The sequence below is a fragment of the Electrophorus electricus genome, chromosome 14, assembly GCF_013358815.1.
Source record: "Electrophorus electricus isolate fEleEle1 chromosome 14, fEleEle1.pri, whole genome shotgun sequence".
NCBI classification, from domain to species: Eukaryota; Metazoa; Chordata; class Actinopteri; order Gymnotiformes; family Gymnotidae; genus Electrophorus; species Electrophorus electricus.
The window spans coordinates 20,400,253-20,417,219 of record NC_049548.1 but is presented as its reverse complement, the minus strand read 5'-3'; the positions used below and the strand labels follow the sequence as shown (position 1 = coordinate 20,417,219).

The 16,967-nt window shown below is 44.7% G+C and overlaps 1 protein-coding gene across 1 annotated transcript in view; it reads left to right on the top strand.

The window, feature by feature from the left end:
- The window catches only part of kcnh4b (potassium voltage-gated channel, subfamily H (eag-related), member 4b), a 60,033-nt gene that overhangs the window by 36,362 nt on the left and 6,704 nt on the right, over positions 1-16,967 (top strand). The window contains exons 10-16 of the mRNA XM_027017672.2: positions 1-24; positions 854-1,068; positions 1,323-1,361; positions 12,452-12,855; positions 13,259-13,347; positions 13,981-14,057; positions 15,290-15,608. The exon at positions 1-24 is cut by the window's left edge and continues 226 nt beyond it. Coding sequence (XP_026873473.2) covers positions 1-24; positions 854-1,068; positions 1,323-1,361; positions 12,452-12,855; positions 13,259-13,347; positions 13,981-14,057; positions 15,290-15,608 — 1,167 coding nt within the window. The remainder of the gene's footprint in view (positions 25-853; positions 1,069-1,322; positions 1,362-12,451; positions 12,856-13,258; positions 13,348-13,980; positions 14,058-15,289; positions 15,609-16,967) is intronic.

The window sequence follows — 16,967 nt, the reverse complement described above, 5'->3', positions numbered from 1 at the left end:
ATGGCATGGTGCTGGCTATACTTGGTATGTGCGTCTTCATTTCCCACTGCACTGTCTACACCACATGACCAGGGGTTTTAGCTGTAACGCTGTAAGCAAATTCAGACACATTTGCAGATAAAAGGCGGGTGTTTTATTGTATTCCGAATTTGTAGGGGTTAAACTAGCCAGGGTCAGAACCAAAGAGTCAAGGGTAAACGCAATAATTGAGGAAAACAGTCTGAGTCCATAAAACCGTAGAGCAAAAGCACAGGCAGACAAATAAAACGAGGGGCAGGCAAAAATCAGAATAGAGAATAACGGGAAAACTAGGTCAAAAACAGGAAAAGACTGCTCTGTATGCTCAGGTAAACTGGAGGAAATACTTCGCGACAGCAAAAGTCTTAGAATAGCGTATATACCTGGGAAACAGGTGAACTCAATAAGCAGGTGATGAGGATCTGATGAACTGTCAACGATTGGATAAGTTAAATCTTCTGGAGACGAACTGCATGATGGGTACTGTAATTTGTTTGGGTGTCGGTGGTGTGACATTATCTTAGCAGAAGAAAGAAGATTTGTTCCTGAAGTGTGTTTGGATTGGTAGTTTCTCACCTGTTCTCTCTGAGTACTTTATCCAAGTTATACCAGGAGCTACCACTGAGCTAAGCCACATCTAATATAATATAATATAATATAATATAATATAATATAATATAATATATTTACTGCAATTTGCTTCAGTAAATAATTAATGAAGTGTTGTATTACAAATTAACCATTGTGATTGTAAATAACAGCTTGACACAGTGTTGATGTGATTACAGGAAAGGTGGATTTGATTGGTTCAGACACAGTGATCATGTCATTACAGGAAAGGGGGATTTGATTGGTTCAGACCTCCCAGGGCAGGATCATGTGATCAAAACGAACGCAGATGTGAAGGCACTTACATACTGTGATCTGCAGTATATAAGTGTGAAGGGCTTGAAGGAAGTTCTTGAACTCTACCCAGAATATGCCAGTCTGTTCACCGCCGACATCCACCATAACCTCACATACAACCTCAGAGAAGGCAGTGATGCTGAGGTGAGAGTCACACACACACACACACACACACACACACACACACACACACACACACACACACACACACACACACACACACACACAGACAGACAGACAGACAGACAGACAGACAGACAGACAGACACATAGATTTTGATAATAAGAGAGGGGGAGAATGTGTTTAAGCAAAAAAGGTTCTATAAAAATGTCCTATCCATCCATGTTTAATCCTTCTTCAGTTATGACATTTGCCACATTTGTGTTTTTGTTTCCAGGGTCTCACAGGGTTTCCAAGGTCTCCACGGTTTTCTCATGTAAGTGGGCTTACCTAAGTAATTAACTGTGTGTAGAGCATATCTTCAGTTTTCACACAGAACACTCATACACTGTACATCTAGTATGCCAAAAGGGTGAAGCCTAAAAAAAACATCTAATCAAATCAAATCAAAATGTATTTATATAGCACTTTTTGAAACAGATGTTGTCACAAAGCAGCTTTACAAATGTCCAAATCCAAACCCCCAGTGAGCAAGCCAAGGACAAGGAAAACGCCCTATAACACGAGGAAGAAACCTTGAAAGGAACCAAGGCTCAAGGGGGGGGGTGGGGGGGGGTGGGGGGGGGGGGGGGGGGGGTATCCTCCTCTGGCTGACAATGGTCAACTTAAATAACAACTTAAAGAGAAAAATTAATGAAAAAATAAGCAATTAATGTCTAGTCCAACTTTCTACAGGTCCTAGTCCTGTCCCAAGGTGTGCATGTGTCAGAGACTCATTCCGCAAGAGAACATCCATTAAGGGCAATGGAGAGTAGTTGGCTGGAGTGGAGGTGTGGTGGGTCAGGGGGTGATAGGAGTAGCAATGGCAGCTGAGATGGGATGAGGCTCAGTAACATCACGTCATCAGGGGTAGCTGTACCTCAGCAGAAAGAGAGAATATATTTTTAGGCATGTCAGGTGTTTAAATTAGGGAACTATAATTTTTATACATGGACTCCGGCAGATCTAGCTATGGCAGCACAGATAAAAGGATAGAGCCAGAAGGAAACACAGGCATTAAGGCACCCTGGCACATCAGTACTCTGCCACTCCCAGTCAACAAACTTGAGTGGCAAAAGAGAGGTGAAGTGACAGCATCATAACATCCCAGTTTACCATAACTCTCAATGCCCATGGACCCCCAGATCTACACCTTTACCTAAGATGGTAAGTAGTTAATAAAATACCTGACTGTACAACATTGCCTTAAATATTGAGAATGTGTCTGAATCTTGAACATTTATCGGAAGGTTATTCCATAGTGCGGGAGCTTTATAGGAAAGGGCTCTTCCCCCTGTAATAGATTTTCCTATTCTTGGTACTAGTAAAGAGCTTTGATCTAAGCAGAAGTATTTTATTATCAATATGAAATTTTACTGGGAGCCAATATAAAGTAGCTAAGATAGAAGTGATGTGATCCAATTTTCTAGTTCTAGTAAGCACTCTGCTGCTGCATTTTAAACTAGCTGGCGCTTGTTTACACACTTAGTAGTACAGCCTGATAGTAAGGCATTACAGTAGTCCAATCTTGAAGTAATAAATGCATGGACTAGCTTTTCTGCGTCATGTGAGGAGAGCATGTTCCTAATCTTTGAAATGTTTCTTAGGTAGAGAAAGACAGTCCTAGAAATATTATTTACATGAGCTTCAAATGAGAGACTGGGATCTATAATAACTCCAAGATCTTTAACTGTTAGGGAAGATGTGATTGTGATACCACTGAGGTTCATTGAGTAATTAGAGAGTGAGGACCTAGCTCTCTCTGGGTCTAATAGAAGTACCTCTGTTTTGTCACTATTAAGTGAGAGAAAGTTCCTCAACATCCAGTGTCTGATGTCCTTTATGAATTCGCCAATAATACTAATCTGAAAATGGTTTGGCTGAGACATATAGCTGAATATCATCAGCGTAGCAGTGGAAACTAGCACAGTGTTTATGTATAATGTCACCTAGAGGTAGCGTATATAAAGAAAAAAGCAAAGGCCCTAGAACAGATCCTTGTGGGACACCATAGCTAACTTTGTTGTATGCTGAGAGGTCTCCATTTACATTAACAACCTGATAGGGCCCAGCTATATCAGATTTAAACCAGGAAAGGGCTGTTCCCCTAATCACAACATTTTTGAGTCTATCTAGTAATATGTTGTGATCTATAGTGTCAAATGCTGCACTCAGATCAAGCAATATAAGCAAAGAGACATAACCCTGGTCAGAAGCCAACAACATGTGTGTGAGTGTGTAAAAAAAAAAACAGAAACAAAAAGAGTAATATTTGTAAAGCGCCCTTGAGTTTGAGAAAGGCGCTATATAAGTGCAACTAATAATAATAATAATAATAATAATAACAATAATAACAGGTCATTAACTATTTCAATTAGTGCAGTTTCCGTACTGTAATTAGGCTTAAACCCTGACTGAAATACTTCATGGATCTGGTTCCAATTTAGATATGAGCTTAGCTGCTGAGCTACAGTATTTTCTAGGATCTGTCATGGTAGGCCCGTCCCATACCGGGAGGGACATGCCCATTCCAGATAGGGACCGTACCACTTACCTGCCCCGCTCTCAGTCACCTGTTTTTTAATGGGAGACACCTGATCCTCATTATATGTCTCCCTATATATATTCCTACAGGTGCTGAGGGAAAACTGCACATTAACGGCCATAACTACGTGTGCTTGTTGGTACGACTCTACTCATATCCAAGAGAATGAGTGTGAATTCTTTTTTAATTTGCTTTCATTGCCATGGAAAATAAAGAGCATATCAGCTCGACATCGCCTCTCACTTCCTCTGTGCCTCCAACATCACAGAATACGCAGCCACCAGGAAGCAACCCGAGCAGCTCTGACTGGGCTCACGTGTTAGCTGTCCAAATGGTGGCGCTGCATCAGCAGAAGCAGGAAATTGGGGAGCTCCGCTCGATGGTACAGACTCTCAGTCAGTATGTTAACCGCCTGGTCGTGAGCCCCGAACGAGGAGCAGGCCCCCCCGCTAATCCGCCTGTTCCTGAAGGGGTAAGGGGCTTGATCGCCACCCCCAAGGCGTATGGTGGAAATCCGGAAACACGTGAGGGATTCATTGTTCAATGCGAACTCTCTTTGGTTACCAGCCATGACTATCAGATCACGCCAAGGTTTCATTTGCGATCTCAAGGCTTATGGGTAAGGCGCACATCTGGGGAGCAGCTCTAGTTACCAATGAGTCACCATGAATGAATGATTAAGCCGGCTTCATTTGAGAACTACGAGCGGTTTTTGACCAGGCTTTGCGGGCAAGCACTGTTGCACCTAAGGCAAGCACTCAGCTCTGCTGCTGATTACGCCATGGAGTCCAGACCCTAGCCACGGGAATGCACTGGAACGAATCCGCGCAGATAGACCTGTTCCTGGGTGGCTTAAGGGCAGAGCTGCAGACAGAGCTAGCATGCAAACAGGAGGCTACCACTTTGAATGAGGTAGCGCACCTTGCCATAACCTACAACCGCCTCCTGCAGGAGCAACGCCATTATCTCCACCGGGATCCGCCACAACGGGAGGTAACCGTAACAGTTGGGTAGACCAACGCCTCAGAGCGCATGCAGTTGGACATAGCAGGGATACGACCCAGGACGGGAGAACACAAGAAAGGCAGCAATGCACTGAGTTGCTCCCCGACTCGCTCAATATTCAAATTGCCAGTAGAAGTGTCACACAAGGGCCGTTTACTTTCCACTTGACTCGGGGGCTGCGGGGAATGTTATGGACTGGGGTTTTGCGAAGAGGCTGGGGATAAAAGCCTTCACTCTCCCCTCCGCGCTAAGCATTCAGGCCCTGAGCGGCAGCCCGGTAGGCCCTGGCTACATCACCCATGTAACTCCATGTGTCCTCCTCATCACAGGAGGGGGACACATGGAATGCATTGCCTTTTTTCTCCTTCCCTCCCTCTTTCACCCTCTCAAATTAGGGCTGCTATGGCTGCGTGCTCACAATCCGCAAGTGATGTGGACTGAAAACCGCATCCTGCAGTAGGCACCATCATGCAACCAAAGGTGCTTCCCCACCAAGGATGTGCCGCTCAAGGTGACCTCAATAATGAGCCCTGGAGTGGAAAAGCAGGTCTCCATTCTCCAGGAGTAAGAGGACTTGGTGCAGGTCTTTAGTCCCATGAAGGCCACCCAGCTTCTGCCCCAACGGGACTGGGACTGCACTATTACCCTCAAGGAGGAGGTTGTACGCCCCCAGTGCAGAATCTATTCCCTCTCACAAGAGGAAGAGCAAGCGATGGATCAATACATCACAGTGGCACTGGACCAAGGGTACATCCGCCCCCTACCTCCCTGGCATTGGCCGGGGTCTTCTTTGTTAAGAAAAAGGACGGGGGCCTGAGACCATTCGTGGACTACCAAGGGCTCAACAAGCTACTGATTCCATACCTATATCCCCTTCCTCTGGTCCGAACAGCTGAGGGGAGCCAGGTACTTTACCAAGATGGACCTGCGGAGCGCCTACAATCTAATCCAGGTTGGAGAAGGGGATGAGTGGAATTCAGCACATCCAAAGGCCATTATGAGTATCTGGTCTTACCGTATGGTCTGGCCACAGCTCCGTCGATATTCCCGGCCTACATTAATGAAGTTCTCGGAGTTCTTGGGAGGACCCGTCATTGCTTATATTGACAACATCTAGTCCTGCTCCTGGAACCAACATGTGCGCGATGTGTGGGCCGTGCTCTGGACCTTACTGCAGAACCTGCAAGGCTGAGAAGTGTGTTCCACTGGAAGGAGGTTAGCTTCCTGGGTTATATCATCCAGGAGGGGAGTGTACGCATGCAACCAGGCAAGGTAAAGGCAGTATTGGCTTGGCCGAGACCACTCACATGTAAGCTGCTACAGCGTTTTCTAGGTTTTGTGAACTTCTATCGTAGGTTTATCAAATGCTTTATTTCGCTGGTGAAGCCTCACGGATCAACTCCAGGGACTGGCTAGGAAAATCGGATGGACCACCGAGGTGGAGTGAGCCTTCAAGGAGCTCAAGAACATTTTCTCCACAGTGCCAGTGTTACAACAACCAGACCCAGAAAGACCATTTGTGGTGGAGGTAGATGCTTCTGACATAGGGGTAGGCACCATACTGTCACAACACACTGGAGAGAGAGGAGGTCTGAGACCAATTGCATACTTCTCCTGGAAGCTAAGTCTGGCAGAACAAAACTACCACATTGGGGACCGTGAACTACTAGTGATGAAACTCGCTTTAGAGGAGTGGAAGCATTGGCTTGAGGAAGCAAGGCACCCCTTCGCAGTGTTCACTGACCACAAAATGCTCAAAAATCCTGGTGGTCGATCTTTTTCTCCAGGTTCAGGTTCTTCCAGAGCAGACACACGCTCCCAGCATTACAACTCGGAGGCCCGACCAACAAGTTTGGAACCTGTTCTCTCCCCCTCATGCTTTCTGGTTTCTCTAGAATGGGATTTAGACTGACAAATGGAGGCAGCCAAGCCACATCTGCAATGTCCACCCAATCTCCTCTATGTGCCGCTTAAGCATCGGGGCTGACTCATTACGTGGGCACATACATCAGTGGGAATGGGACACCCAGGTGCTACTCGCATAGCACAGCTGATAGGGGCATGCTATTGGTGGCCTGCGATGAACAAGGACGTGGTGAAGTATGTGGCTTCTTTCCTGCACCCGCAGCAAAATACCACGCGTTCCACCCGCAGGTAAGCTACTCCCTCTGCCTACCCCCCTCTGTCCATGGTCCCACATAGTTGTAGACTTTATTACTGACTTACCTGTCTGAGGGCAACACTGTTATCCTGACCATAGTCAAGAAGTTCTCCAAGATGGTCTGGTTCATCCCTTTTAGTTCATCTCATGCTGGAGACAGCCGATCTACTGTTCCGGCAGGTCTTCAGGCAGTTTGGGTTACCTAAGGACATCGTTTTGGACAGAGGCCCTCAGTTCATGTCTCATGTCTGGAAGGAACTGCTCAGTAAGCTCAACATCACGGTCAGTCTAACGTCCAGCTACCACCCACAGACCAACGGACAAGTTGAAAGAGTCAACCAGGAACTAGGTAAGTTCTTCCGGCTATACAGCCAACAACATCCTGAGATGTGGAGCACATACCTCCCATGGGTGGAGTGCTCTCAGAATTAGCTACACCACAAAGGAACTGGTCTAATGCCTTTTGAGTGCATCCTAGGGTACCAATTGCCACTCTACCCCTGGAACGCCCCTGCTTGAGACCAGCCGGCTGTGGAAAAGTGGTGTAAAGAGAGCAAAAAGATCTGGGAGGAGACGCATCAGTGACTATGCAAGGCTATTGTGGCTTACAAGAGGAAAGCGGATGGGGGACACAGGGAATATGCACATGGACAAAAAGTTTGGGTTACAACCAGGGACGGCCGCGCTGGCACTACTGGCAAGCTGGCCGCAAGGTATGAAGGCCCATACACCATCACAGACAAGATTAACAGGGTGACCTACAAGATTGGCCTAAGAGGGAGCAGTAGGGCATCCCAGGCCTTTCATGTGTCAGCACTGAAGCCCGTGAGGGAAGGCCCCCTGGCCGTGGAGGGCGGTTCCTCGGGTGACCCCCCTCCACCTCTGGAGGTGGAAGGGGCTCCGTCTTACAAAGTGTGGACCCTGCTAGATTCCCAGAGGAGAGGGAAGGAACTGCAATACCTCATGGACTGGGATGGGTATGGCCTGGAAGAGCATAGTTGGGTCCCAGCCTCCCAGATTTTGGACCCCGAGGTCATCGCCTCCTTCCATAGGCTGTGCCTTCTTAAGCCTGCCCCGTGTCAGCAGGTCACCTGAGTTCCAGGAGACTGGCGGGGTCTTCGGCAGAGGTTCTGTCACAGTAGGCCGGTCCCAAACCGGGGGGGACACGCCCATTCCAAACAGGGACTGTACCACTTACCTGCCCCGCTCTCAGTCACCAGTTTTTTAATAGGAGACACCTGATCCTCATGATGTGTCTCCCTATATATATTCCTACAGGTGCTGAGGGACAACATTGCACATTAAGGGCCCGTCGGTACGACGCTACTCATATCCAGATTGAATGTGACTTCTATTTCCATTTGCTTTCATTGCCATGGAAAACAAAGAGCATATCAGCTCGACATCGCCTCTCACGTCCTCTGTGCTGTCAGTGTTACAGGATCTTGGAAGTAAATGGAAGGTTTGAGATCAGCCTGTAATTTGACAGCTGTCAAGGTTAGATTTTTGATAAGTGGTCTAATTACTGCTAATTTCAATGATTTCTGAATGTAGCCAAGGTTCAAGAAGGAGTTTATTAAATTTAGTAAAGGTTCAATTACTTCAGGTAGGACCTCCTTTAGAAAGTGTGTGGGCAGTCAATCTAGTAAGCAAGTGGAGAATTTTGAGCGAGAGATCAGAGATGTAAGTTCTGGCCCTTGGGTCAGTGTGAAGGATTCTAGAATCATTTTTGGCTTGGTTGTTCTGATCCCTAAGTAGCGGCCCAATGTCATGTTAATATTCTTAATGTTATCTCTAATGTGCTTATTTTTCTCGTTGAATAAATTCATGAACTCATTACTACTGTGTGATGTTGCAATCTGAGCATTGGTGTCAGTCTTATTCCTAGTTAGATGTGCAATTGTAAAAAAGAAATCCAGGATTATTTATTTTCTATTAGGGTCGAAAGATAAGATGTTCGAGCAGTAATAAATGCTTTTCTATACTTGAGAAGGCTCTCCTTCCATGCAAGCTGGAAGACTACAAGCTTAGTGTGGCACCATTTATGTTCTATTTTTCGAGTGTTTTGTTTAAATTGCGAATGTGATCATTACACCAAGGTTGTTGTTTTTTTCCCTAATTTTATTTTCAGTGGAGCAACATCATTGAGTATACAGCAAAATACTGATTCTAAGCATTCGGTTATTTGATCAAGTTCCGTGGGGTTTGAGGGTATTCTAGTCAAAAATGATGTGACAATGAGATTCACAATAAATCTAGGTGCAGTAGCTGACGTGATCATGCGTCTGGTATGGTCGTGAGGCAAGGTTACTATATTGTGGCTCATACGTAGTTCAAATGAAATTAGGGAATGGTCTGAGATGGCATCTGACTGGGACAGTGTTCTCTGTCTACACCGTATGTCAGTACTAATTCAAGTGTATGTCCATCAGAGTGTGTGGGTTCTCTTAGACATTGGATGAAATCAATTGATTCTATTATAGAGCTAAAGGCTGAGCTCAGAGGGATTTGAGGACTGAAACTGAATATTGAAATCACCAACAATAATGGCTCTTTTTACTAGTGTGACTACATTAGAAAGGAAATCTGCAAATTCCTCAATAAATTCTGAGTAGGGTCCTGGTGGCCTGTAGATGCCAATTAGTGGAAGAGGCTGGGTGTGCTTCTTATTGCTGGCTACATCATTTATGGTAGTAAAGATCATTTCAAAGGACTCAATCATAATCACCTTTCTGGATCATGCCTAATGTGTCCGTATAAATAACTGCAATGCCGCCTCCACGTCCAATTAGGCAAGGGAGGTGTACATAGCTGTAGCCAGAAGGACACACTTCATTTAAAGCTATGTACCCATTTCACTTGATCCAGGTTTCTGTTAGGCAAGGTACATTAAATCTATGATCTGTTAGGATTTAATTTATCATGAGTGCTTTAGATGTTAGGGATCCAACATATAGTGAACCCAGCTTGAGATAAAAGGTGCAGGCAGTGTTCTGTGAATCAGTTACTTTAATACTAATTATGTTAAGGCATGTTTTTCTTTGTTTTCTGTATTTCTGCTTAGCTCAGGCAACAGACACAGTGTCAATATGATTAACTTTGTCACGTAGCGACCAGCAGACAGTTGGTTTAGCTTCTTTGTCTGTTGCCTGGCCTCTGCTCTGGATTGTCATAGATTAACTAGGTCTGTCATGAGACTATGTCTTATGTTACAGGAAAGGAGAGCAGCACCATCCCTGGTAGGATGGATACCATCCCTCCCTAAAAGGCCAGGCTTGCCCTTGAATGTGTTCCAATTATCAATAAACCCCACATTGTTTTGTGAGCACCACTTGGACATCCAACATTTCAGTGAAAATAACTGGCTGTATGTTATATCGCTGCGCTGCATTGGGATTTGACCAGCGCATACTAAAGCATCGGACATTTCATTAGCTAATTGACACACCTCTTAAATATTATTTTTAGTAATCTGTGACTGATGAAGGCATATATTAGTTCTTCACATAGGAGCTAATATCTTAGAGAACCTATGCTTGCCTAAAACCTTAATATTACCTGCAATGTCCAGTGCCCTGGCCCCTGGTATACAGCTAACTACTGCTGCTGGCATCCCTAAAGGCCTATCTAACTTCATGTGTCGCAATATAGAATCCCCTATAACCAGAGCTCTTTCAAAAAGCTTCTCAACGGGTGCCTGGCTGAGTGGGGCAAACCTGTTTGACATGCGAATTGGGGATGTGTAGTGCTCCCATGGGCAAATAGAAGCTCGTCTATTTCACTGTAACATCTCCTATTCACCCCGCTGCGAGGGCTGTAGTGCCAGACTTGAGGGCTTGCTAGCTTCCCCTAAGGCATCCAGAGCTTGTACTTCTAGATCCTCGATAGGTCTAACACTTTCTAAGGTATGGATGTGCACTTTTATTGCTAGAATCTTCTCTGTCGGACTAGTAATTTAATCTACATGTCTGCAAATAAAACTATCGCTAACGACAGAGGAAGAATAACTAAACATGTTGTACTCAGCACACAGAAGGAACATGGAAGCCATGATGGAAAAGCAAAATGTTAATGTTACTTACGTTTTTGGTAGTTCTTTGGATGTAGTTTATGATGATAAAGTAGTTTTCAATGACTGATGGAAGTTGCCAGTTTCCAGGTAGAATGTAGTTAAGTCCAAAGAAAAAAATTGATAAACACTTAGAGAGCAGTAAGAACTAGTACACCGAAGCACTCGTGTTGGTGTGAAACAGTTTCAAAAACAGGAAGCCACACGTAGTATGTGCTTATGTCCAAGGGGCGTGCCTTAAAAGTCATCTCTACCAACCGTATCTTGCTCTCCACATTCAGGAACCAACAAGCTGTTCCATGGGTCTTTTCGTGCATTCTGATTGGTGATGGTCGGTGATGGTCCTTGATGCTGCAATGTAGTACAGTATTACTCATTGAATACACAGTATTACTCACTGAATACACAGTATTACTCCTTGAATACATATTACTCACTGGGGATGCTCATTTGGAGGGCTGGACCACTGTAGCAGTCAAGGTGACCTGTTTCTTAAAGCAGTGTGGACTGTGTTGTTCTGGGGTTGTAGTGGTAGATCTGTTTCTTGGGGCAGTGTAGACTGTGCGGTTCTGGGGTAGTAGTGGCAGGTCTGTTCCCTGGGGCAGTGTGGACTGTGCGGTTCTGGGGTAGTAGTGGTAGGTCTGTTCCCTGGGGCAGTGTGGACTGTGCAGTTCTGGGGCTGTAGTGGCAGGTCTGTTTCTCGGGGCAATGTGGACTGTGTCATTCTGGGATTATAGTGGAAGGTCTGTTTACTGGGGCAGTGTGGACTGTGTCATTCAGGGGACTGTGTTCTGGATGGTGGAGCCCTGTGAAACTTCTCCTTGGTTATTCCTCTCCCTCTGGGCACACCTCCTGAACTGGGTCAACCACTTTTTAAAATATATACATTTTCTAGCTGCCAGGGTTGAGAACCTCAGCTTCAGTGACCTCCTTCATTTAGTACAGCTCAGTACACATTTAAAGCCCTATTTGAATAATCAGACAAACTTTAGGGCACCACAGAACAGTGCAGAAAAGTAGACCAGCACAACATATTACATCTCAGTACATCTCAGTAGAACATAGTATATGTCACTATAACCTAGTACATTCCAGTATGGCCAAATGCATTGATTACATGCAATGCAACCCAGTACATCTTAGGACAACCCAATAAATCCCATACAATGCAGTATATCCCAATATAACCTAGTAAATTCCAGTACAACCTAGTACAACCCAATACAAACCAGTACATACTAATAAAGCCCAATCTTAGTACAAACCAATTCAACCAAGTACATTCCAATACAGTCCAATACAATTTAATACAGCCCAATAAAACCCAGTACAACCCAGTACAGCCCAGTGAAGAACAGTCTTATTCATTAAATTAATTTGGGAATTTTTGGGAAACACTGACAACCTAAAAGTTGAATTTAAGTATAACAGTAATTAAGTTTGCAAGCTGCTCAGGACTTTGTCCTCAAGGCTATATGACATTGCATAATTTTTCATGTCAATGTATATTGTTAATTGCTGTTAATTTGGATTAAGATTAAAATTAGATTAAGATTGTTCTTATTCCTGTTTTTCCTTCAATTTTAGAACAGCCACGTTGAATCGAGTGCATTGTTAGAAAAGCATTCCTCCATCGCAGAAACAGGCAGTGATCCAGACAACTATTGCATCTCACCCACGTCGAGTTCTCACCGGAACCTTCCCCTGCCCACTTTGAACAGCCCTGTGCGGCGGACCTCGCTGGGGAACCTCCTGGGTGACGAGCTTCGGCAGTTCAATGCTTTGCGACACTGTCGCTCGCCCCTTAGAAGGAGCTACAACAGCTCATCGCCCAAAGAGCAGCCCAAATCAGAGCACCAGCCTCTCACCACACCTTCCACTCCTCTGAGCAGCAACTGGTGCAGTGAGACGCAGGCGGGAAGTGCAGCCCGCAAACCCAACAAACTCCTGATCCCAACCCTGAGCTGCAGACCCCCGGACCTCAGCCCACGGTACAAATCAGCAGAACCACTGGCACTAGCAGCACATCTGAATGTATTTATGTAACACACTGGAGAATACTACACTATACAGCATACCATAAATGGACCAGTTCAGCCAGCCCACAACATGGAAACCCACATTATAAACTTGTCCCCAAAATGTTTTTAGTTATCATGACAAATGTATATGCTAAACAAAAAGGTTAATGTCAAACATATACAGGATACACAATCAGGGATTGAGTGTTATGCACATCGATGGTAAAGGTATTAGATGGAAACATTCTGATGTAATACATGATGTTTCTTTAGAAGCAGGACATTTTGTTCAGAGGTTTTTATAAACTACCAGTTTGGCAATGTACGTTTGTCTGTGTTACTAATCTGCCCATATGTGTGTGGTTTCTAACAGGGTAGTTGATGGGATTGAGGATAATGGACGTATGTTCCACTTCAGTGCTGAGACCAGTGCCCCTAGTGTCACTGTGCCGGGCTCCATAGGTAAGAATGTCTCAGAGCTGTGACTCCAGAACATGTCAGAGCGATGACTTCTGGACATCTCATAGTAGTTGCTCCAGGATGTTGCAGAGCGGTGGCTCCTAATCTCATGGGGCTATATAAAACTCCTAAATGTCTTGGTTCTGAGCTGGAGACTTCAGTGAGATATTTAAGAGCAGGGAAAGCAGTACAATATGCAGGCCAGGGCACTCTCAGACCAGGCCTGGTGAAGAGTCACTCAACAACTCTGGTATGTGTTCAAAATACTGGCCCATGTAATGAGATTCATTAAGTTAACAAATGCAACTATAATTATAATATCCTAAACCAGCACATTTAGTTTCATAAATGAAGCATCTGATAAATATAGCACCAAAAAAAGAAATGCAAACCTACTTTTCCATTTGGCAACAACAATACACACATCTCACAAACCTTTGAAACTAAACCCCACAAAATTGTTAAGCGGGTTAATGTTCATTGGGACACTACACTGGTGACAAAGGTATCTGAGGACAAGAGAAGCTCTCTCAGACCAGGAGGACAGAGAGGAGGGGTGTGGCACCGCAAAGCTGCTGTGAAGTAGGTTTGAGCTACTACTGAGAGTTCCCTTTTCCTTGATTTTCTGTCACACAGATTCCATGCGGGTGAATACCAGCCTTTTCCAGGAGACAGAGGAGGTGAGACAAACTATCTACCAACTGAACAAAAAGGTAAACACACAAGCACACACAAAGTTGATCAAACTGCAAGTTAACAAATTTATTTATTTATTCAGTTTATTGTTATTTGTTTAATGTGTTTGGGAAAGTGCAACTATTTATTATTTATTAGAATGGGAAATGATGTCAGCAATTTGAACTGCACACAGATGGACCCAGCCATATTCTGCTATAGGGGGCCATAAGTAACTTTCAGATGCACACCTTGTGTCCTTCTCACACACACACACGCACACACACACACACACACACACACACACACACGCACACACACACACAGACAAGCAGACGTGCTAGGTAGTCAGTGAGGCCCTGCATTAATGAAGACACAGGGGGTGCTTCTGCACTGCAGATAAAACTGAGGAAGTGCTGACTTCATGATCTGCCAAAAACATACTGCTCTCCTCGCCTCCTGCTCCCCCTCTCCTCCCTCCTCCATTCCTCTGCTTCTCCCATTTATGTCCCCCTGCCCTACTCTCCTGGGCTTTGTTTCTGAAATAGAAACAGGTCTTGTCTTTGCACACATAGCATGGAGAAGCACTGCAGAATCTGATGATCTGTTAGAAGGTTCTGAATAAGGGTTTTGGATAAAGTCAAAGTTTATATAGTTTATTTATAGTTTATTTATTTATATAGTGCTTTTTTTATTTATACACAAAGCAGCTATACACATGTCTGAGTCCAAGTCCCCAGTGAGCAAGCCAGATATAACAGTGACAAGGAAAAACTCTGTAGAGTATGAGGAAGAAACCCTCAGATTCAAAGGATGTCAGCCCATCCTCCTCTGACTGACAATGAACACTACAATAGCAAAAATATAAACAATAAAGAGTAGAATAATCAGTGAGAGAAAAAGAAAAATAATAATAATAATAAAAAAAAAAGAAATAAGCAATAAATGTCTATTCCGGTTTTCGTGAAGGCATTGTATGGTTTTGACGGTGTTTGTGTGTCTGAAACCCATCTTCCATGAGGACATCTGTCAAGGGCAATGGAGAAGTAGTTGGCTGGGGTGGAGGTGTGGTGGGCTACAGCAGGGAGGCAACGGGGGAAGCCATCGCAGCTGAAATGGGTTGAGGTTCTAGGATAGGGGTCTGCATGTGAGGTCTGGGTAAGGGCAAACAGTTATTCACACTAGCAGTATGAATCTGTTCTATACAGATTATGGTCTATCAGCCCATTTAGCCTATTTACCTGATAGGTGTCCTTTGCTCCATTCCCAGATGGGGAGTCTGAACCAGGAAGTAGGTCAGCTGACTAAGGACCTCCATGACATGATGCACCTGCTGCAGGTGCAGATGGCATCGCAGCATTACACCACCTCTCTCTCCACCTACTCTTATGGTGTGCACATGCTGTCCAACCCCACCAACAGCACACCTCTGGCCTACAGCATCGGTGCCAACTCACACCTGCAGCCTGAGGCACACAGCTGTCACCAGCAGGGGGAGTCCTACCACACAGGCCAAGAGCACCACTGCCAGGGCGAACACACGCTTACTGAGAACATCAGCCACCAGGGTTCAGGCATGTGGAGCCATGGTAAAAGCCACTGTATGAATTATAAACTTCATAGTTCCTTCCTATCTCAGCCACAGTCATCACTATAGAGTCCTGGCCAAAAGTTTTGAGACTGACACAAATTTTGGTTTTCACAAAGTTTACTGCCTTTTTTTTTAGATCCTTTTGTCAGGTGTTTATATGGTATAAGTTTCATACATTTTTTTCTTAACTTTTTATTGACAAATACATCCAGTTTAAGCAAAGACTTAATATTTACAGTGTTAACCCTTCTTTTTTAAGATTTATGCAGTTCACGTTGGTATGCAGGATATCAGCTTCTGGGCAAAATTTTGTCTGATTGCAACCCATTCTTGCCTAATCAGTGCTTGGAGTTGATCACAGTTTGTTTTTTTTCCACCGTCTTTTTGAGGATTGACCACAGTTTCTCAATGGGATTGAGATCTGGGGAGTTTCCTGGCCATGGTCCCAAAATTTCAATGTTTTCTTCACCGAGCCACTTGGTTACCACTTTTACCTCGTGACATGGTGCTCTGTCATGCTAGAAAAAGCATTGTTCATCAAATTGCTCCTGGATTGTTGGCAGATGTTGCTCTTGGAGGATGTTTTGATACCATTCCTTATTCATGGCATTGTTCTTAGGCAAAACTTTGAGCAAAGCCACTCCCTTGAATGAGAAGCAACCCCACACATGAATGGTCTCAGGATGCCTCACTGTTGGGATTACACAGGACTCATGGTATCGCTCACCTTTTCTTCTACGGACAATCATTCATCCAGAGGCCCCAACCGTCTGAAGGGGGCTTTAATAGAGAAATCAACTACTCCAGTCTGCTGCAATCCAAACCCTATACTTCCTGCAGAATATCAGTCTGTCCTTGATATTGTTCTTGGAGAAAAGTGGCTTCTTTGCTGCCCTTCTTGACACCAAGCCATCCCCCAATAGCCTTTGCCTCACTGTGCGTACAGATGCACTCACACCTGCCTTCTGCCATTCCTAAGTAAGCTCTGCACTGAGGGTGACCCGATTTCGTAGCTGCATCCTCTTTAGGAGAAGGTCCTGGCACTTTCTTGACATTCTTGGGTACCCTGAAGCCTTCTTCACTGGAATTGAACCTCTCTCCTTGAAGTTCTTGATGATTCGATAAATGGTTGATTTAGGTGCTATCTTACAAGCAGCAATGTCCTTGCTTGTGAAGCCCTTTTGATGCAATGAAATGATGACTGCATGTGTTTCATTGGCGGTAACCATGGTTAACAGAAGAAAATGTCAAACACCACCACCATTTTAAAGCAACCAGTCTGCTTTTCTAATCAGTATGACAGTGATATTATCTGCCTTGTCCTAGCTAACACTTTCTCCTGAGCTAACGATAAGAT